Raw genomic sequence first — 22,177 nt, forward strand, 5'->3', positions numbered from 1 at the left:
AGGAGAGGGTCAGTCAAAAGGAGGGAGGCCCTCAATGCAGCAGGTGGACACCAAAGTGCAACACTGGCCTCGCGCTAGGGTAGGACCAGGTAGTGTGTCCTGTGGTCCTCGGGCTAGCTAAGAACCCGAGCAGGCTGGACCGCACACAACAAGTATACGGAAACTACTTATTCATCAGGTTTATTCTGTTACACTTTGTGTTGCTGTGAGTCAGGGCCGACGTGACCGCACCTTAAAACAACAATCTTTATGGAAGTAGCCAGCCACATCTTTCTCCCAGGAAATGACTACTGGACTCAAATTACTGACCTTTCCATTAGCAGCCAACAGCTGAATCACTGTGCTCCCAGGACTCCGGAAAGTGTACATTAGTTGACTGTGACTCACAGTAGCCCTTTAGGACGAGTACAACTTCCCCATCAGTGTCCAAGTCTGGAATCTTCTGGAACTAGATTATCATGCTGAGCAGACTCTTCGTTAACCACTGAGCACCTAACCACAAAGCAATTGGGCTTTTAAAAGTAACTTTTAGTTACTTGGAATACTTTATTAATAGAAAATACAATATGGTCTCGCATATCAAATTGAACACTTCATTGAAATACAACTTTTTAAGATGTACCTCCAACTTTCCAACTCTTTTTAGAAAAAATAATGCCGGAACCATGCCAGACAGCTCTCCTTCCTTCCTTTGCACATCTTGTCCCTGGCGTTGGCATTGTGGAGGCCTCAGCTCAGCATCCGTGTCATCACGGTCCTACACTGGGACACGGAATTTAAAACGGGGGGTCCTGTAATAATTTCTCATTGCACCCTTTCATTCTCACTCAGAATGTTTGTGCTGGTGTAATAGTCTTATAACCCTCTACCCCATTGTCTGCTTTCTCACTTAACAAAGAGTGAAATGACTAGAGCTTAGAAGGTTTGAATTAGTGAACTTCCCTATTGCCACACGCTGATTTTTTAAAATTACTGATTTCCTGCATACTAGCAGAACAATCTACTCTTACATATAAAAATAATGAGCACTTTTGGAAAACATTGGCTTTTAAATCGCCAGATCTGATATCAAATGGCTATACAACTTCACTCAAGGACCTACTGCTCCCCTATCCAAATAAAGGGACCAAATTTTGTCCAAGACCCCTTTAAGATGACAGTATAGTTTTCATGTCTATATACCATATGTTTCTGAGAAATTAATGGATGGTGATCTTATTGTCATTGCTCATTTGATGAACTTTGGAAATAGTCCTCAGTATTTTCACTTAATTCTGACAAAAGTGAGTCACTAAAAATATTCACATATGTAAGTACTGTATGTATCTAGCCATTGATTCATTTCTGTTTTTTCTATGTATCTCTCTATTTTCTTATTTTTGGAATAGCCTGATTCCACAGAAATTGATGAAGGATTGGAAGGAACTCTTTTTTAATGGAAAACCCATTTATGACCAACCCAGAGTGAAGGATTTACCAGGTTTGTCCTTTAAAGAACCAGATGTGGAACTGGAGAAACAGGACGTGCTAGATGACAAGGACTATGAAGAATATAAGGTACAGAAGTATGAGATATGATTGGAGGGAGTGCAGCGAATAAATTATTTTCCTCCAACATTAATTTGTGATATTTTATTCACATTCATAAAAATGGATTCATGTTTCCATTTTCCCTTGTTCACTTTCTCGTACCGTGCTAATTTTTAAATGCCCAGATTGTGATATATTATCTATTAATCCAGTGATACTAGAAGAGTGGTCTAAAGACATTATCTGGGCAGATAGACTTCAGAATTTTAGAAATTCTTTAAGTTACTCACTTATATATTTTTCTCCATACACATCTACCTTTGCTTCAGAAACCACCGATAAATGGTATTTTTTTTAGTAATGAATCTAAATAGTATGTTGCTTTTACAGGGAAAATGGAAGAAGCGGAGGCCCAGGTTTTATGAGTACCATAAACTAAAATAATACTCAAAGATTTCAAAAAGATATAGGGTGACAGCTGTGCTTCTCAGGTTTCTAGGGCTGGCATTGTCACCTACTGCTTATGTGACCTTTGGTGACCAAGACGTTAAGTGGTCGGGAACTCCGTTTCACATTTGATGACCTGAGGATAATAATAACTTCATGTTGTTTCTGTGAGACTTAAGATACTTTCCGTAAAGCACTCCTAGTGCGTGTATGCCAGTAACCACTGTTAGTGCATGCATGCCAGTAATCAGTACGACACTGTGTCCCCACCACATCCTTCCCCCACACTCCATTTTATCTCCCTTTAGGAGAAAAGATGTGAAAGTAATAGTTATTGAAATTCTGGGTAGATTGCCAGACTGGAATGAAAAATGAAACTTTGAATTATTAGGGATCGTTCCCTAAAATCAAGAAGAGTGGTAAGTGTAGCATGAAGATGAAAAAAGATGACTCGATTCTCTCATTTTCTGATTCTTAGTAAATAAATGCCGATCGAGAATATCAATCAATAGCATGAATACTGTTCATTTGAATTTTATTCTGTATCCCTGTTCACTGTACTCTTTATTCTTCTTATGCTATGGAATAAAACCCAAATGAATAGAATGAGTTTGGAAGGATTAACAGAAACCTTAAGGAAGATCTATACACCTTTCCAACGTAGGACATTTAGATCCAGCATGTCTGTCCAGTGTTCAATGCCCCGCAACACAATGTGATGACAAGATCAAACTACATAAAGGGGCTCCTTTCGACTGTAAATGAAATTTTATTTTATTTGGCGATTTTACTGATTCACGAAACTATATATTTCCTAAGTTCTTTCTTAAACCACTCCATCTCTTCTATTTTCGTTGTTCACATAAATCAGGGGACCTGGTAGGCTGCAACTTGGCAAAGATTTGTCTTTCTAACTTTTTTTCTTGTTTGGGAAATGTTTACCACAGGAACACGCTTGTCTTACCCACATCCTGAAGCAGCTGGTACGCTTTCTTTTGCAAGAAATTCTAGCCCTTTGGGACTTTGTAAATGTCTGGCGATGCAGTTTCTTTCTTTATAGACTTGGCTGTTGTGCTAGAGATGAAAGTTATGGTTGAATTTCTCCTGCGTTGCATGCCTTGATGTGCTGTTCTTTCTTCATTACATAATGGGCTGTACCACACACGCACGGTTTAAGATACCGTTATCATTCCCTCTGCAGAAGTTTGTCTTTGAGGTTTTGATTTTTCTTCCTTTCGTTTGGTTCCTTTTGGGAACTAGTCCTCGTTGTTCCTACATTCAAGTTTAAACGACAGGTTTTCCGCGTGCTTTGCCTTTCTGAAGAGATCGTGCAACAAAGCGTCCTCACGCAGCTCAAGAAAGCAGCTGCATGTGTTTGGGACTCCTAAGATAGCGTAGGTGTCTCGGGTGTTTGTGATACGTGCATAATTTATAGACTAATCTTCAAGTTTACCTTCTCAGCACTTTTTATCAATGTGTACGCCACTGCTGAAAACCCAAGAGGTCCTGGTTTTGAACCCAAATGTTTGAAACATTGTAAGTTACTATATTTGAAAAATTGAAATATTACTCTTGGAAATAAGCAGAGAAGTGCCCCCCCCCCTTCCTTTTACCTGTCATAAGCAACTACCAGAAATTTGTCTGTGATTTTCCTAACCTTATTTCCTAAATCATCACCCTCTGATTATAAAACAGCTGCATGTGAGAGCTCTAAAGCAGGAATGATATGGTCAGAAATATCTGTGTCTGTCCTGAGCAGGAAATAGAAATTGTATCTTTAAAAAAAAAAACCCTCCAAAACGCATTGTCATCCAGTCAATTCCAACTCATAACCAACTAAAAGACAAGGTAGAATTTCCCCTGTGGGTTTCCAAGATTGTAACTTTATGGGAGTAGAAAGCCTTGTCTTTCTCCCATGGAACACTCTGTGGTTTCAAACTGCTGACCTTGCGATTTGCAGCCCAGTGTAGAATCTACTACATCAGCAGGGCTCCTCAAACACCAGCCAGTGATCCCCAATTATGCAGTAGACCTCTCTCAATGAACCCCAGAAGCTCCCAAATGCAAGGGTTGTTTTTTTTAATGGACCTTTCTGGCAAACGATTCACCATTCCACAATATTTTGTTTCTAGAGAAGCTGCTTGCAAGCAGTAACCTACGAGATGAGTTTTAGAGTTACCATGGTTTGGTATAGAAACTAAAATTAGCTCCTGACCATGGCTTCCTGAAGGCTCAGATTTTTCTAAGAAGTGTCAGCCACAGAGCGAATGGCAATCAGCAAAGCCCGGTGTGCATGCCCGCAATGGGTGCAGTCGGGGTTACTCGGAATAGGAAGGAGGGCGTGTTGTTGATAGGACATTAGTCATGTTGTCTTAAGTTGGCTACGGTTTTGACCTGCTGCTCTTCCCTTTCCAAAGGAAAGTTTGTGTAAGTTCATCCTCGGGTGTTGGCTTGACCCTAGAATGTGTGTTTTATAATACATATTTGCTTCCACAGCATTTGGGGCTTGTAGTTTTCCACTGACTTGCCCTCAAAGCCTGCTTGTGTATGTTTCGTTGAGTGCCCCTATTTCTGCCAATAGAGCAGCCGTGTGCATGTCTGTGCCCCCAATTCTTTGCAACATGACAGTTACTATCACTCGGTCCATTTCCACAGGCAAATCTGACCGTGAGAATAAATAAATGGGCCATCATGTTGTTGATGATGCTAAGTCAGCCTCCTCGGCTGGTGTGACCTACATGCTCCAGGCACCGCTCCTTGCTTCCAACCCACCCCTTGGTGGCGACCCAGGGACTATGTAGACTTGAGTTTGGATAGCCTCCTCTCCGGTTTCAGCATCTGTTTTTATCCCTGACTTCCTGGTGACTTGCCTGGTTACCATAGACTGTTACTGAATCTTCCCCTGACTGGTAGCTAATTAATTGTAGGCCTGTACCCCTCTAGTGACATCACTGACTGACCCTGATTGATTTCAGAGTTTTGTTTTCAAGGTGTGTAAATAGATCATTGACTTATTTTTTTCATTAACAAGATATACCATTCAGCTAAGGTGGGCAGTGCTTTCTCAGCTGAATCCATAGTTCTTGCTGCCAGCTGGGCAGAAGATGGGGGAAAAGAAAGTACTCAGCCCCCGCCTGTCATCTGTGGCTTGCTTTCTCCACACCACCCTGATAGAACCAGAAATGGCTTGGAGATGTTGCTGATGAAAGAGTAAAAGTATAGGCATCCTTCCACACAAACCAGTTCAGCCTGGCTCTGCATGGAGGGGGAATTTGAACACGGTGAATCTACAGGGACCCTGAGATCCAGGAGACCCATTCTTCCCTGGTGATAAAAATGGCAACAATGGCCACAGTGTCTTTCAGGACATAAAATGCCACGAGGAATAGGAACTTGTCATTTGGGGATGGATGAACCGCTTCTCCACAGAGCTTCTCAGTGAGTCGCTTTGAGTATGCCTGGAATCAGTGGGGTCAGCAGAATCCCTCACCCACTGTTGACATTGGATTTCAGCAGTGTTTATGTAAGTGCTCGGGACAGAGGATCTCTCAGGGTGACTTAATTTTAGCTATCCTCTGTTAATCAAACTTATAAGACAAAGTGATTTTTGCTGTCTGAAATTTAAATAATAGCTCCAATTTGGAAAGAAAGCCTGACACTCTTTGCAAGTGCTGACTTCTCCAAAGTTCTCAACTTGGGGCAAGTAGAATGATTGAGCAGATTAGTGAGGCTTTGACAATGATCTTGTTGCATGCTGGGTTGTAGACTATGGATGATTTGAATTTCCCTCAATATACATACAAGGAGATGATGTTCCCCTGGTTGCTAGTTTGTGAGAGGCTGGAATTAAATGTCTGTTGTACAATATTAGGCTATAATAGATGGGAGAAAGCTATAACTGGGACAGAAGTGATCAGATCTTTGAGTAAAAGCAACTATTGGATCAGGACCAGTTCTTCAGATTTCCTGTTGATCCAGAATTAACCATGGAATAGCTCAACAGATACTGACTACACCCAATTCTGTTTCTTGCCATTACCTTCAATGGGTCTCCAGATGGCAGGTGAAGTAGGTGAAATTCCTGGCCTGGATATTTGTATGGTGTAGCCCTCACCAAGATTTCTGGCACAGAAGATTTGGACAAGTCACAATTGAGGTACATGTAATAGTTAGGTTTTCTGTGACAACTTGGCTCCTGCAGGAACATGGGGGTAGAGTATAACCTGTCGATCAGGTTGCAGCTTGATTGGAGAGCGACTCTCTCTCTGCTTCCCCTTCCAGCTGATAAGCCATCTGGAGCCACCTGTGAGAACCCTGGAGATGATTCCAACTCCACTAGCTCCACAAGACTTTGCACACACTGACCTGTGATCTTTCTGCATCTTTGCATGTGTTGCAGGAATCTAAAAAGGGAGTTATGGACTAGAATTGGACTTATGGGCTGATATTGGACTTAGGGACTTAATCTGGGGTGGGCTGGGATATTTTCTTAATACACAATCACTCTTTGATATAAAGCTCTTTCTTAAACATATATGTGTGTCACTGGGTTTGTTTCTCTACTCAACCTCACCTAACACAGCATGCCTACCCTCTGGAGGTAAACCCATCCTGCCAGTGTCACTATGAGGTGGGGACCTGCACCTAACCCTGGCTCTCTGAAATCTCAAGGCCAGACTGTTTAGCAATAATACATGGCCAGGTATCCAACCATACTCTGACCTGATCAAAGGTCAAGCAACTTATCAGGCTGACAGGTGCCTTTCTTAGGATAAGTTTATCTTTGAAAGTTGTTCAGAGACGTTTTTGAAATGAAGCCATAATATAGGTGCCATTTCATGACAGCTCCTAGATAAGAAGGTAGAATTTAGATGTACATAAGCTAACTGCCCCCTCTTCCCTACCTCCTTGTCAAAGGCAGTAGATGGCATCATTAATCCTTTCCATTGGGTATGTCTATTAAGTAGGTCTCCTGGGGTGACCAAGAAACAGTATGTTCATTTGGCCCTATGAAACTGCCAAGTTAAACAAGCAGGACTCCTCACCAGCCGCATTTCTACTCCTCTTGGGAATCCTGGTTGGTTGCCATGAACTTTTACCTCTGAATTGTGAAGTCCAGAAGTTTCTCTAGATTTCCTGAGAACTTTGAGTTAGCTGGAAGAAAGAAAACCTGGGAAGGGAAGGTGAAACAAAAAGACTCCTGAATTTGCACACAGTTTTACCCAATTACTTCCCTGTGACATTCAACCTTTTTTTCTCAGTGCCCAAATCTCCAAGCCAAATAGTCTTGATGTTGCCACAGCAATAGGTGTGTTCCCAGAATATCCAATGCCAGCTAGGACAGAGCTAGCCATTGGGTCAACTTGGAGATCAGGTTCCAGGAGCTGAATTCCCAGAGCTAAAACCAAGATGGTCAAGATAATATATAACTGACGTGGCCAGAACCAGGAAGAGGGAGGGATGGGACCAAGCCAAGACTTTTGAGTATGCTAATGATCAAAGCTAAGATTCCGTGAGAACTACAGTGGAACGTTAAAAGTAAGCTGTGGGTTGGAAGCTAGGCTGACCGGCAGCAGAATGGGACTCAAATGAAAAGCCTAGAAACAAAGTTAGAAGCAAGCCGTAGGCATGAACCAAAACAACGTTGGGATGTGTGAAGCTAATTTTTATTGTCCGCCAGTTACGGGACATGAAGTTGCGTCCACCTGGTTTACGGGACCCAGGCAGAAAGCAAGGTGTTATTTGCGTTTTAGTTAGGGTGTCACCGAGTCAGTCCCGACTCACTGAGACCCTGTGTACAACAGAACAAAGCAGTGCCCAGTGCCATGCCATCCCCAAACTTATATTTTAGCCCATTGTTGCAGCCATTGTGTCCATCTACCCTCCCAAGAATCGAACTCTTTTTGACTGACTCCTACTTTAGCAAGCTCGATGTCCATTTCCCGGGACTGGTCCCTATTGACAATATGCCCAGTATCCTTCAACAACACCGTATTCCAAACACATCAGTTTTTAACAATTCTTCCTTATTCTTTGTCCAGCCATCAGAAGCATACAAAACTATTGAAAATAACCATGGCTTAGGATCACGTACACCTTAGTCCTTAAAATGACTTCCCTGCTCTTTGACACAGAAAGAGGTCTTTTGCGGCGCCGGCTCCATTATTCTACCTGCCATCTGTATACACAGCTTAGCGCATATGTTTGCAAGGCGCTGGGTCCTGTTAGTAACCCAACAACTGCCTTTAGCTTGACATGTGTGGCAACTTTCACTCATCAATGAGTACACTAAAAGCCCTACTTAGAGCAGAGGATGTTCTTTGCTCCTTCAGCAAATTGTAGATCAGCGGCGAAGCCTGGGAGTCCCCAGGAAATCTGACGCCCCCACCTCACCGCACCCCACCCACCCCACCCCTGCTGTCCTTCCCTTGCCACTGCTCTGTCAGCTCCGGGCTGGGCTCAGTCACCATTCCAGGCGGGGATTACACTCCACTCTGTTCCGTTCTTGACTGGGGGAGGTGGTGTCCCTGCTGGTTTTCCCAAAATTCACTTTAGATTGTCCGCTAGTGAGCTGAAAGACGTCATTCGCCCCTACTGTATACACTGCCCCTGCCGTATTTCCACCCACGCCTCCCTATAAAAAATTTTTAAAAAAAGAAAGAGGTCTTTTGCAGCAGATTTGCTTACTTACTGCCATCTTTGATCGTCTTAGCACGATCATGATCTATCGGTGCATGATCGGATCGTGAGCATGATCAGGTCTATGGTTCAGTTGTGAGGCTTTTGTTTTCTTTACATTGAGTAGAAACCATTCTGAAGGCTGCAGATTTCAGTCTTTATTAGCAAGTGCCTTTCCTTCCTTCCAGAAAGCAAGTGTGTGTCATCTGCACGTCACAGTTTGTTACTGTGCCTTCCTCTAATCCGGATGCCACTTTCTTCTTCATACAGTCCAGCTTCTTGTATTATTTGCTCAGCATGGCATACAAATTAAATGAAAATGGGCAAGGGATAGAATTCTGACATAGATCCTTCCTGATTCTTAGCCATTAGGTATCTCCTTGTTGTGTTTGCATGCATGTCTCTTGGTCTATATGCAGGTTCCACATGAGCACAATAGAATGTTTTGGAATTCTCATTCTTTGCACTGTTATTGATAGTTATGTTCCGCATAATGCCTTTACACAGTCAATATAACACAATTAAACTTCTTTCTGGTATTCTCGGCTTTCAGGCAAGAGCCATCTGATGTCGGAAATTATATTGTTCATTTAATATCCTCTTCTGACTCTGGTATGAATTTCTGGCAGTTCCCACCAATATACTGCTGCAACCATTTTTTAATTGTCTACAGCAAAATTGTGTTTGCATGTGATGTTAATTATATTGTTTGATAATTTTCATATTCTGTTGGGCCACCTTTCTTTGGAATGGGCACAGATAGGGATCTTCTCAAGGCTATTGGCCAGGTAGCTGGCTTACAAATTTCTTTGCCTAGACGAGTGAGTGCTTCCAGTGATGCTTCAGTTTGATGAAACGTTCGATAATTGGCATTATTTCAGTTCCTAGAGACTTTTTTCACCAGGCCCTTCATTGTGGCTTGGGTTTTTTCTTTCAATATTGGTTCTTGAAAATATGCTGTCTTTTGAAATCACCAGGTAGGAATATGAAATAAACCAGATCACTACTACAAAGTAGCTCTTTCTTTACCATCCACACAGTCAGCTCGTACCCCTTTCATCCACTCCTTTGTCCTCAGCCTGCCTACCTAGGCCTCCGATGATTGCCATCTCCTGATCATTTTTGTACTGTATTTCTTGCCTCTTGTTTTGGCATCTTCCGGGTGAATTATTTGAATTCCAGACTGGCTTTATTCCATTGATCTCTATGTTTTTATTCGATAGGTTTACTTTCACAAACTTGGTCTCAGGAACAAGACTGACAACAGAACTGTCTAATAATGTGGATATGACTGATGTTCATAACAAATTATTATTTTCTCTAAGTGATATTATCTATTTGCCTCTAGACAGTTTGGGGATACTTGCAGTTAAAAATTAAGATTTATCATTTGTCTCTTCTGACATAAAATTTAAACCTAATGACAATATTTTTATTCTCTAGTATGCTCCAAAATGATTTCTTCTCCCTTTTAAATTTCTGGCAGAAATTCTTTTTTCCCCTTTTTTTATTTCCTTACTTTCATTGTGGACTCTTACATCTCTTATCACAATCCATACATTCATCCAGTGTGTCAAGCACATTTGCACATATGCGACCATCATTTTCAAAGCATTCTTTTCCCACTTAAGTCCCTGATATCAGCTCCCCATTTCTTCCCCCTTCCTCCCCCGCCTGCCCTCCCTCATGGACACTTGATAAGTTACAGATGATTATTTTCATATCTTACATCATCCTCCATCTCCCCTCACCCACTTTTCCATTATTTTGTCCCCCTGGAAGGGGGTTCTAGGTTGATTCTTGTGATCAGTTCTCCCGTTCTCCCTTCACTGTCCTCCTGTGGGCTAATCCTCCTGGTATCTCTACTCTCATTGTTGGCCCTAAGGGGTTTCTCTATCCTGGATTCCCTGTGTTGTGGGCTCTTATCTGTAGCATTGTGCATGTTCTCGTCTAATCTGATTTGTAAGGCAGAATTGAGATCATGATATTGGGAGGAAGGAGGTACCAAAGAGCTAGAGGGAAGTTGTGTGTTTCATTGGTGCTACACTGCACCCTGACTGGCTCATCTCTTCCCTGTGACCCCTCTCTGAGGGGATGTCCAATTGTCTACAGATGGGCTTTGGGTCTCCACTCCATACCCATACCCTCACCTCCATTCACTTTGGGTATGATTTTGTTCTGGGTCTTAGACGACTGATAACAGATCCATCCCATTGATATCTCACGATCACACAGGCTGGTGTGCTTCTTCCACGTGGGTTTTGTTGCTCCTAACCTAGATGGCCACTTGTTTATCTTCAAGCCTTTAAAACCCCAGGAACTATATATTTTTTATAGCTGGACACCAACAGCCTTCACCACATTGCTTATGCATCCATTTTGTCATCAGCGATCATGTCAGGAAGGTGAGCATCACAGAATGCTGGATTGTTAGAACAAAGTGTTCTTGTGTTATGGGAGTACTTGAGTCGAGGCCCAATGTCCATCTCTGGCAGAGTTTCTTACGAAGTCCAAAATGTATTCATTATTTTTTATTTATTACAGCTTAAGTGGAATGCATCCTGCTGAAAATACAGATACCTTGATTTAATGGAGAAGCTGTCTCTCAGTCTACCACAGACTAAGTTACTGCTAGATTTGTTTCCTGGTTTAGGTAATTTTATATGTGGTTCATGAATTCTTGCCAGCTTCTATCTGTGAAGATGGCACCTTCTAATCATGCCCTAGGTTTTGTGTATCTCGTTTGAGAACATATATCAAAGATGAATATCAAAGTGTGATGAAGTGAAATTGCTTGAATAAGGTTTTTCAATCCATGTCTCTACACATCCCACCAAATGATTGGATGGGACTAGGCAAATAGGGTGTGTCAAACTCTGGTGGAGGGAATTGGTCAGTTTTCCCATTCCTCTGCTTATGTGAGAGCCATTTCAGAACAGGAAGAGTGAGACTCTCAGGGCCATCGAGGAAGAATTGCCACAAGCAGAGCTTCTGAAAGAACCTTGTCTAAAAGTAATGGAAGCAGCAAGGACCACACTAGGTAGGTCATGAGACAGTGAGGTAGAGGGAAAGATAGGCTTCCTGGCCCACAGACGAAGAGGCCAAGCTACCAAGTAGCTAAAAGGCTGAGGACCAAAGAGAGCCTTTGCTACTGGTTGTGGCGAGGTACTTCTGAGGACCCACGACTACGACTGTATCCTTGTTTCCCGATCCTGACATTTGATGAACTCTTAGCTTCCCGAATAAATCACCATCTTAATGAGTATTGCCTGTAAGTCCTGCGTGGGCATGGCAATGAATTGTTGAACCTAGCTACAGAGTAAAGTGCAGAAGAGCGTAACGGGGGATATGGAGTAGAAGCATGTCTGAACTCTCTATTGTGGCAATTGGTCTTGGACTGAGGTGAAGTTGGATTGTCCTCTGTGCTGAAGCCATAGGGATCAGCTGTGGCTACCCTGCCATTTCCTCACCATGTATACATGCGTTTAATTAGTTTATGTATATTTGTTCTAGTTAGGTGTAGTCAAGCCCATGCTCCTGATTCATCTGTTGAATGATGACTGTGTAAATCAATCACTATTTATTGCCTGCCCCAGACATGCTAGCTCTTTCCCAAGTGCTATAGAGTTGGTTAGGCTGGAGATGTTTCCTTCCAGAAGCTTGCAGTGCAGTGGGGTTAATGGGGGGGGGGGGAGAGATCCCCTAACATTTTGCTAACTTTAGATAGGCCAAAGATTCTGGGGTCACATGTGAAGTGATGTCCTGGAACTGGCTTGTGAGGTTTGAATAGATATCAAAATTGATCTAACCCTATGAACTGTGAGCTACTTACACTCCCCCTCTCTTTTTGCCTCCTCCTTGGCACCCTTTAATTTAATGTTATGTAAACCAAGCTTCCACCACTGGTGTGCCCAGCTTTTAATACTGCGGTGTTTGAGTGTTGCAGTGATGTTGGAAGCTATGCCAGTGGTATTTGAAATGCAAGAAAGTGATCCACGGTGAACCAATGTCAGTGTATCTTCCAGAAAAGGAACAGATTGGAAGGAAATAATGGACTTATCAGGGCTTAGCCACCAAAAACCATGAATAGCGGATACAGCACCAGAAGATAAGCCCTCAGGTTTGATACAGAACCAGAAGATAAGCCCTCAGGTTTCATACAGCACCAGAAGATAAGCCCTCAGGTTTGATACAGCACCAGAAGATAAGCCCTCGGGTTAGAAAACATGACCAAGTCAGAGTTCCCTTCTCAACGTACACTCCAAATTAATGATACAAATGGAGTATGGCTTCCAGGACCTTCATTTGCCACAGGGCTGATTCAAAACAAGAAGAAATAGCAATCACTAGCTATTAATAATCTAAGCAAGGGAACGATGTGCCATTGCTAAGCAATGGTATTTTCTTTTTCTTAATCATTTTATTGGGGGCTCATACAACTCTTATCACAATCCATCTATCCATCCATTCATCCATCCATCCTTCCATTGTGTCAAGAACTCTTGTACATCTGTTTCCCTCATCATTCTCAAAACATTTGCTTTTTACTTGAGCCCTTGGTATCAGCTCCTCATTTTCCCCCTCCATCCCTGCTCCCCCTCCATCCCTGCTCCCCCTCCCCCATGAACCCTTGATAATTTATAAATTATTATTATGTCATATCTTACATTATCCAGTGTCTCCCTTCACCCACTTCTCCACTGTTCATCTCCCAGGGAGGAGGTTATTTGTAGATCCTTGTAATCTGTTCCCACTTTCTCCCTCACCTTCCCTCCACCTTCCTGGTATCACCACTCTCACCACTGTTCCTAAGGGATTCATCTGTCCTGGATGCCTTGTGTGTCCACTTCCTATCTGTACCTGTGTGCATCCTCCAGTTCAGCTGGATTTGTAAGGTAGAATTAGGATCGTGATAGTAGGGGGTTTAGAAGCACTCAATAACTAGAGGAGAATTGTATATTTCATCATTGCTACACTGCACCCTGACTGGCTCGTCTCCTCTCCATGGCCCTTCTGCAAGGAGAGGTCCAATTGCCCACAGATGAGCCCTGGGTCCCCATTCTGCACTTCCCCTCATTCACAATGCTATGATTTGGGGGGGGCATGTCTTTGATGCCTGATACCTGATCCCTTAGATACCTCATGATCTCACAAGCTGGTGTGCTTCTTCCATGTGAGCTTTGTTGTTTCTCAGTTAGATGGCCGCTTGTTTACCTTCAACCCTATAGGACCCCAGACTCTATATCTTTTGATAGCCAGGCACCATCAGCTTTCTTCACCACATTTGCTTATGCATCCACTTTGTCTTCAGCAATCATTTTGGGATAGGCTGGTGTGCTTATTCCATGTGGGTTTTGTTGTTTCTAAGCTAGATGGCCACTTGTTTATTTTCAGGCCCTTAAGACCCCAAATGCTATATCTTTTGATAGCTGGGCACCATCAGCTTTCTTCACCACATTTGCTTTTGCACCCACTGTCTTCGTTGATTGTGCCAGGAAAGTGAGCATCTCAGACTGCCGAATTGCTAGGACAATGTGTTCTTGTACTGAGGCAGCTCTTGAGTAGGGGCTCACTGTCCATCTGTTTCCTTAATACTAAACCATTAAATATATGTACATAGATCTATTTTCCCCTTGTCATATGTAAATATACTTACATTTGTATGTACCTGTATTTAGATCACTAAATGCCCTTTGCTTCCTAGTTCTTTCCTCTGTTTCTTTGTACTTTAATTTGTGTACCCATGAAAGTTGGGTAATAAATAAGGAAGAAGAATTGATACACTTGATTATGCTATTGACAAGAAATATTGAAAGTACCAAGAACTACCAAAAGAACATTGGAGGGAATACAACTGAAATGCTTCTTAGAAATATAATCTACAGACAACAGTCCCTGGAAAAGGAAATCATGCTTGAAAAGTATAGGGGACCAAAAAAGAAGACCCTAAATAAGATAGGTTGATGTAATCACTGTAAGAATAGACTCTAACATAGCAACAATTGTGAGCATGTAGAAGTTTTGTTCTGTTGGTCATAGGGTGTCTATGAATGGAAGCAACTTAACAACAGACAAAACTAGCTTGTCTTTATGAGAAATCACCTACCTCATCAGAATTTTGTCAGGGAGTCCTAAAGATATCAATCTTGGGTGTGTCTAAGAAGCTGCAAAATGATACATTCAGGGAAATATTGCATCCTGAAACCCTACAAAGGGGAGAACCAGATGAGGCATGAGTGAGCTCTTTCAGGAGCCTGATTTGGGAAAATAGATGGTCGCCAGGCCTTTGGAGACTGACACGCACTCAAACCAGTGCAGACATCCAGTCTTTGAATGGGACTCATGTAGTTTCTGTGCCAGACACACACTCCCCGTATTTCCTAGAGGAATCTTACGTTTCTGGTGATGCTCCCTTATATGTCCACTTCTGAGTATCATTCCTCCGCACCCAAATTTAAACATTTGGATCCATTCTAATTTTTGGTTGGCCATAACTGAGCTTCTAAGGACTGTTTTCAAGCCCTGCTTTGCAATAATTACAATCAGTCATGAGAAATTGCACTGAGTGCTATTATTCTTACTAAATGTATGTATTTTGATAAACAGTCACTCTTTAACTTGCTCTGCTGAGTCACCATGAGTATAGTGTACTGCATTTACCCTATTTGCTTACGTGTTAGAGTTCAATGCAGATATTAAAGAGATGAGCCCAAAATGGTAATTACAAGGGGGGTACCTCCCCAAAACACAGAATTTTTTCAAAGCTATGTATTTAATTTTTTTAACAAAACAACTTTATCAACTTCAAATAACTCTCCAAAAAAACTTAATACATATGTCAAATCTGTGATTCCATTCTTGGAAACATTTTCCAAATTCATCTGTTGGAATGGCTGACAGCAGCTCCCTCATTTTTTTCTTCACCTCTTCTACATCCTCAAATCACTGTCCTTTCATGTCCCTCTGCATTCGTGGAAACTGAAAGAAGTCACACAGAGTGAGGTCAGGTGAGTCAGGTGGGTGGGAAGAGAGAGGCATGCTGGTTTTTGCCCAGACTGGCACACGGAGCTGACGGAATGAGCAGGTGCATTGTTGTGGTGGCAAAATCAGTCCCCAATCTGCCACAAATCAAGACATTTTTGTTGCACACTGTTCTGCAATTTTTACAGAACCTCTAAATAGAAAGCTTGATTAACAGTTTGACCTGGTGGAATGAATTCCAAATTCACTACAAGTGGACATTTTTATCCATTCAGGAAGTTGATGGACATCCAGAATGAGTCTTGTCATCAATAGATATTTCACCTTTTTTGAATTGAGAAAACCACTTGTACACTTAAGTTTTTTCCCCTAGTGCTGTCCTTGTAAGTTGTGTTCAATATCACAACAGTTTCTGCAGCATTTTTTTCCCAAGCAGGAAACAAAATTTCACAGCCCCACACTGTTCTCTTAAATTGGCCAACCAAAAAAAAAATGTGGTTCCCGCAAAATTGCTTTTATGAAAAATTCACTGTGAACAGAGAGAACCTTCCCAGGTGATGCCCCGGGGCGCATTAACTCAGTCAGCTGCTCAATGTTCGCCCAGAAGGAAAAAATGCGTACTATGAAAGCTCCACCCAGCAGAGGTTTTTTCCCCGCTTTTTTTGGCGGGGGATGTACCCCCTCCTATACAAATGAAATGAGACAATGAGTTTATGGTGCCTAGACCAATGAAACATCCTTGTTTGCTTTTTTAAAACAGTTGGTTGAGACTCTACTGTAAAGTCCATTTATGGTTCACACTCAGTATGGTTTTAATTTTTTTCAAGAGCAGTAGAACAAAGTAAGATAAATATAATAGATTATAAAATATATACTTATAACATATAACACATTACCAATAATAAGGAAGCATTTAATTACATCTGTTTTATATTAAGTATACCTATATGAATATGCAAATACTAGGTCACAATAACAAATGTATATTTAAAGTGGAAAAGGGCTAGAGTCTTGGTGGTAGCTGTCATGTGTTTAGAAGGTGCAGAACCAGCGGTGATTATGTTGCATGAAGAAATAACAATGGTGAAAGAATGCCATACTGACACACACCTGTTCTGATTATAAAACCAATATACTGTATTCTCTTCAAATGGCTGTCTCTTGATCTACGTGTAATAGATTGCACGTGAGGCCAATTATATCTTCTTCAGGAGTTAACCTTTCTTCACAACATTATCCATAGGCTATGATCTGCACAGTACGATGCCTTTACATTGTCAATAAAACACAAGTAAACATCTTTCACTGGTGTTTTTTGCTTTCAGTCAAGATCCTTGTGACATCACAATGGTATCCAGTAATTGCATGTCTCCATGTCAATCCAGCTTGCTTTCAATGAAGGTTCTGCTTCTAGCATTCAGCTTCAATGAAGCTTCAATGAAGGTTCTGCTTTCAATGAGGGTTCTGCTTCTAGCATTTTAAATTGTCCTCAGCAATATTTTACTTGTGTGTGAAATAAATATTATTGGTAATTCCCACACACTATCGGGTAACCTTTATTTGGAATGAACCAAATATGAATCATCTTATTTCCAGTCAGTTTGCCGGGTACCTATCTTCCCAAATTTGACATAGAGAGGGGAATGCTTCCAGCACAGCATCAGTTTAGTAAATCATTTCACTCGGTAGTTTGTTACTTCCTGGAGCCTTGGTGTTTACCATTGCCTCCAGCACAACTTCTTTCAATACCATTGCTACCTCTTGAAATGATTGAATGGTGATCAATTCATTTTGATAGTGACTCTGTATAGTCCTTCCATCTTCTTTTAAAGATTCTTAATCAGTCCTCCAATAGTGCAATGCAAGGCTTGAAGTTTTTCTTCAGTGTTTTCATCCTGAGACATGCTGAGCTTGTTCTTTATTTTTTTTGGGGGGGGGCTCTCTAAAACCAAATCTTTGCACACATGATACTTTAATTTCTCAAATTGCCCTTTGACATTTTCTGTTCAATTATTAGAGTGACACTTTCTACTGTTCACTTTAGCTTCTTGGTGTTCAAGAGTAAGTTTTAGTGTTTCTTTTGCCACCCGCTTTGCTCTTTTGTTTCTTTCCTGTCTTTTCAATGACCTTGTGCATTCTTCGTGTATGATGTCATCCCATGACTTGTCAGATCGTAAGTGTTCAAAGCCCCACATCTGTTCTTGGGATGGTGTCTAAGTTCAGGGGTACACATTCTAGGTTAGCATATTGACCGCAGCAGTGGCTGAAACATTAGGGTCAGTGTTAGACTGTCCCAGGGCCGGGCAGTGTTTCATTCTTGGTACACAGGGTAACTTGTGAGCAGGAACTGACTTGATGGCACCTAAGAATGACACACGATTTTGATTCGCAAGGACTTGTTTAATTTTTATCAATTTTTATCACTTATCACATTTTTATAAATGTTATCACTTTATCAATTCAAACTGGTACAAGACCAATTGATGCTGTGCTCTATATGGTCTTATTCTCACTGATATTGAGCTTCTCCATCACCCTTTGCCATATATTTAGTCAGTTTAATTCCTGTGCATTCCATGTGATATGATTTACCTGTATAATCTCCATTTATTATTGAACAAGTATTTGCAATACATGGCTTTGGTCCTGCAGCATCTTCTATATGCTCTCTGGCATAATTTCTATTACCCAGGCCATGTTTTCGAACTATCCATCCTTTGTTTTTGTTTACAACTTTCACATTCTAAACAATGCATCTTGATTGCAAGTTTGACCAATTTAAACTGAAAAACTTGTTAGATTTCTTCATCATTGGCTTTAGCTATATATGCATAAATTTGCAGATTTGGATTAATTTGAATAAAATGAAATAATTCTTATTAACTGGTCATATTTGTTTTTGTTGCTATTAGCTGACTTTAAGTCGATCTTGATTCATAGGTACCCTATGTAAAACAGAAGGGAAACTGCCCAGTCCTGAATACTCCTCACAATTGTTATGTTTGAGCACATTGTTGCAGCCACTGTATGAATCCACCTCTTTAAGGATTTTCCTCTTTTCCATGAAACCTATACTTTACCTAGCATGATATCATTTTTGGGGGGACAAGGATGGCCTGATAAAATGTCCCAAGTATGGAAAATGAAGTCTCACCACCGTTGGTTCCAAGGATCATTCTGGATGTACTTCCTCCAAGATAGATTTGTTCATTAGTCTGGCAATCCATTAGGATTTTTCACCAATAGAATATTTTGAGTGCTTCATTTCTTCTGTGATCTTCTTTCTCATTGTCCAACTTTCAAATGCAAATGAGACAAATGAAAAAACTTTTACTTGGGTCAAATGAGCTTTAGTCCTCAAAATGAAGTATTTGCTCTTTAACATTTTAAAGAGGTCTTGTGCAGTAGATCTGCCTAATTTGGTACATAATTTGATTTCTTGACAGGTGCTTCCATAAGTGTTGACTTGTGGATCCAACTAAAACCTAGACAGTTTTAACCTTGTCTCCATTTATCATGACATTGGTTCAGTTTAGAAATTTTGTTTTCTTAAAATTGAGTTTCAATCCATACTGAAAGATGCAGGCTTTGATTTTCATCATCAAGTACTTCAAGTACGCCTCACCTTTGGCAAACAAGGTTATGTCTCCTGCACATTACAGGTTGTTAATAAGTATTCCTCCTGATTCTCACTCTTGTTAATATAACATAGGTTTTTGGATCATCTGCTTAGATTGAATATTTATGGTGAAAAGATACAAGTCTGATACGCACCTTTGCTGCTTCTTGGCATGTATACATCCTCTGCATGAGCACAACCAAGTGGTCTAGAACTTTAATTCCTCACCATGTTATCTATAATTTTATGGTGGTCCATGCAGTCAGATGCCTTTGCAGAGTCAACAAGCGCAAGCATCCTTTTTTTGGGGGGGGGGGGCAAACTCTCTCTCTCGCTCTCGCTCTCTCTCTCTTTCTCTCTCTCTCTCTCTTTCTCTCGCTCTTGCTCTCGCTCTCACTTGCACATCCTATTCTGAATCCAGCTTGAATATCTGGCAGTTCCTTGTAATATTCTGCTATAGCCATTTTTGAGTTATCTTCAGCAAAATTTTATTTGCATGTAATATTAATGATATTGTTTGGTAATTTAAACGTTGTCTGAGTCACCTTTCTTTGGCATATTCACAAATAATATCTCTTCCAGTTGGTTGGCCACTTAACTGTCTTCCAAAGTTCTTGGCATAAACGAGTGAGTGGTTTCAGTGCTGTGTCCACTTGTGGAAATATTTCAGTTGGGATTCCACCAGGTCCGGGAAAGTTGAGTCTTTGCTAAGGCCTTCAGTGCAGCTCCGGCTTCTTCCTTCAGTGCCATATTCCTTCTTGGCCATTTGGTTAAACTTTGACCACTTCCTTTTGATACATTGACTCTGTCTAATTTCTTCCATCTTTTGATGCTTTTGCATCATTCAGTATTTTGTCCATATACCCCTTCAATATTGAACTCAAGGCTTAATTTGTGTCTTTATTTCTTTCAGGTTGACATATGCTGAGCATGTTAATCTTCGTGAGCTTCTTAGCTCCGTGTGTTTGTGCATTTTAATACTTTGCTTCCCATGTTGCGTTTTAGAATTGTCTGTTTTAATCAGATAATCTACTTTCAACAGCACAATTGAATCTCTTCTGACATCCACTTAGGCCTTTTCTTTCTTGTGTATTTAATGTCATTTTGCTTTTTCCATATATAATCTTCTTGATGGAGTCCCAGAACTGTTTGGGCTTTCTGTCATCAGTGTTCCAGTGACTCGAGTGTGGTCTCCAGACATTCTCTTAATGCAGGTAAACTCTTGTGGATGTGTTTTAATTTTTTCTCAGCTTCAAACTGAATTTACATGGGATCAGTTGATGGTCTGATTTCACAGCTGATATGTGGAAGGTTTTGTATAGTGATATCTACTTCTCCATTTATCTTCCCACAGATATAGTCATTTTGATCCTGTTTGGGAAGAACCACCTGTATCAATCACAGGTTATGTTGTGAAAAGGGGTATTTGGGATGAAGAAGGTATTGGCTGTGCAAAATTCTGTTATGGGATTTCCAGCTGTATTTCCATCATGAAGGCCATGTTTTCCAAATAGTTATCTTCTCTTTTTCCCAACTTTTGGAATATTCTCAATAGTAATCATCAATTCTTGATTAAATGTTGATGAGTTTTACACTGAAGAAATTAGTAGAATTTTATATTCTTTCTTCATGAGCGTTGATGATTTCCTTGGAAGCGTTAATAATAGTTTTATTAATTGTATGTTTAGATATAATGCTGTCACTAGCAGCATTGTTCTTCACGACAGAGCTTGGCATAGTCTTTAGATGATGAATGCAATACCATTCCTTTTCCGTTCCTTGTCCTCAGCCCAGTCGACCTTATGATTGCCCAATTCACAGTGACTGATACCATTCCACTGCAGCTCCCTAATGCCTATGACCCACCACTTGTCTGCCGGTTTGTCACACTGTAGTTAGTTGTGTGTTGCTGTGTTGCTGGAAGCTCTGTCACTGGTATTGCAAATGCCAGCAGGGTCACCCAAGTGAACAGGTTTCCACAGAGCTTCCAGACTAAGAGCGTAAGAAGGAATAAGTGGTCCATTTCTGTGGGATTCATTGCTGACAACCTTATGAATAGCATCAAAACATTGTCAGATACTGACAACCTCATGAATAGAACAAAACATTTTCAGAGATGGTCCCAAAAGATGAGCCCTTCAGGTCACAAGGCACTCAGACTATGACCGAGGAAAAGCTGCTTTCTCAAAGAAGAGTCAGCTATAATGACAGGGATGGAGGAAAGCCTCTGGGGATAAGCCTTCAGGACGTTCATTTGCTGATGGGACATGACTCAAAATGAGGAGAAATGGCTTCAAAATCTAATAGTTGGAACTTGGAATGCACAAAGTATGAATCTAGCAAAATTAAAAATGATCAAAAAGAACCCAGAAAACCCAAAGATCTATATTGTGAACTTTAGTGAACTGAAATGGGCTGGTATTGATCATTTTTGAAACAGAAAATCATATGTTTCACAGAAGGGCATCCATCCTGCCCTGACATATGGGGTCACAATCAGTCAGAACTGAGTGTGCATGTGTATGTGTAGCTAGGTACATAGATAAGGATTATCAGAGAAAAACTAGTCACAGAGAAACTTGCATGAACATCTCAAAAATTCATCGCATTAATATTTATGCACGCACATGAAACATAATTGACATTAAAATAAAGAACATTTTAAGGGTCCTTTCTTTTTTAATCATTTTATTGGGGGGCTTATACACCTCTTATCACAATCCATACATACATCTCTTGTGTCAGTCACATTTGTACATTTGTTGCCATCATCATTCTCAAAACATTTTATTTTCACGTGAGCCCTTGGTATCAGTTCCCCATTTTCCCCTCCCTCCCCAACCCTCCATTCTTCCCTCACAAAACTCTGATAATTTATAAATTATTATTATTTTTTCATGTCTTACACTGACTATTGTCTCC

General features: G+C 40.9%; 1 protein-coding gene across 1 annotated transcript in view; it reads left to right on the plus strand.

Annotated features, from left to right (window-relative positions):
- The window catches only part of SPEF2 (sperm flagellar 2), a 202,695-nt gene that overhangs the window by 56,488 nt on the left and 124,030 nt on the right, over positions 1–22,177 (plus strand). Inside the window, exon 10 of the mRNA XM_075540928.1 lies at positions 1,389–1,557. Within this exon, the coding sequence (XP_075397043.1) occupies positions 1,389–1,557 (169 nt within the window). The remainder of the gene's footprint in view (positions 1–1,388; positions 1,558–22,177) is intronic.

Source organism: Tenrec ecaudatus, chromosome 2, assembly GCF_050624435.1.
Source record: "Tenrec ecaudatus isolate mTenEca1 chromosome 2, mTenEca1.hap1, whole genome shotgun sequence".
Taxonomy (NCBI): Eukaryota; Metazoa; Chordata; class Mammalia; order Afrosoricida; family Tenrecidae; genus Tenrec; species Tenrec ecaudatus.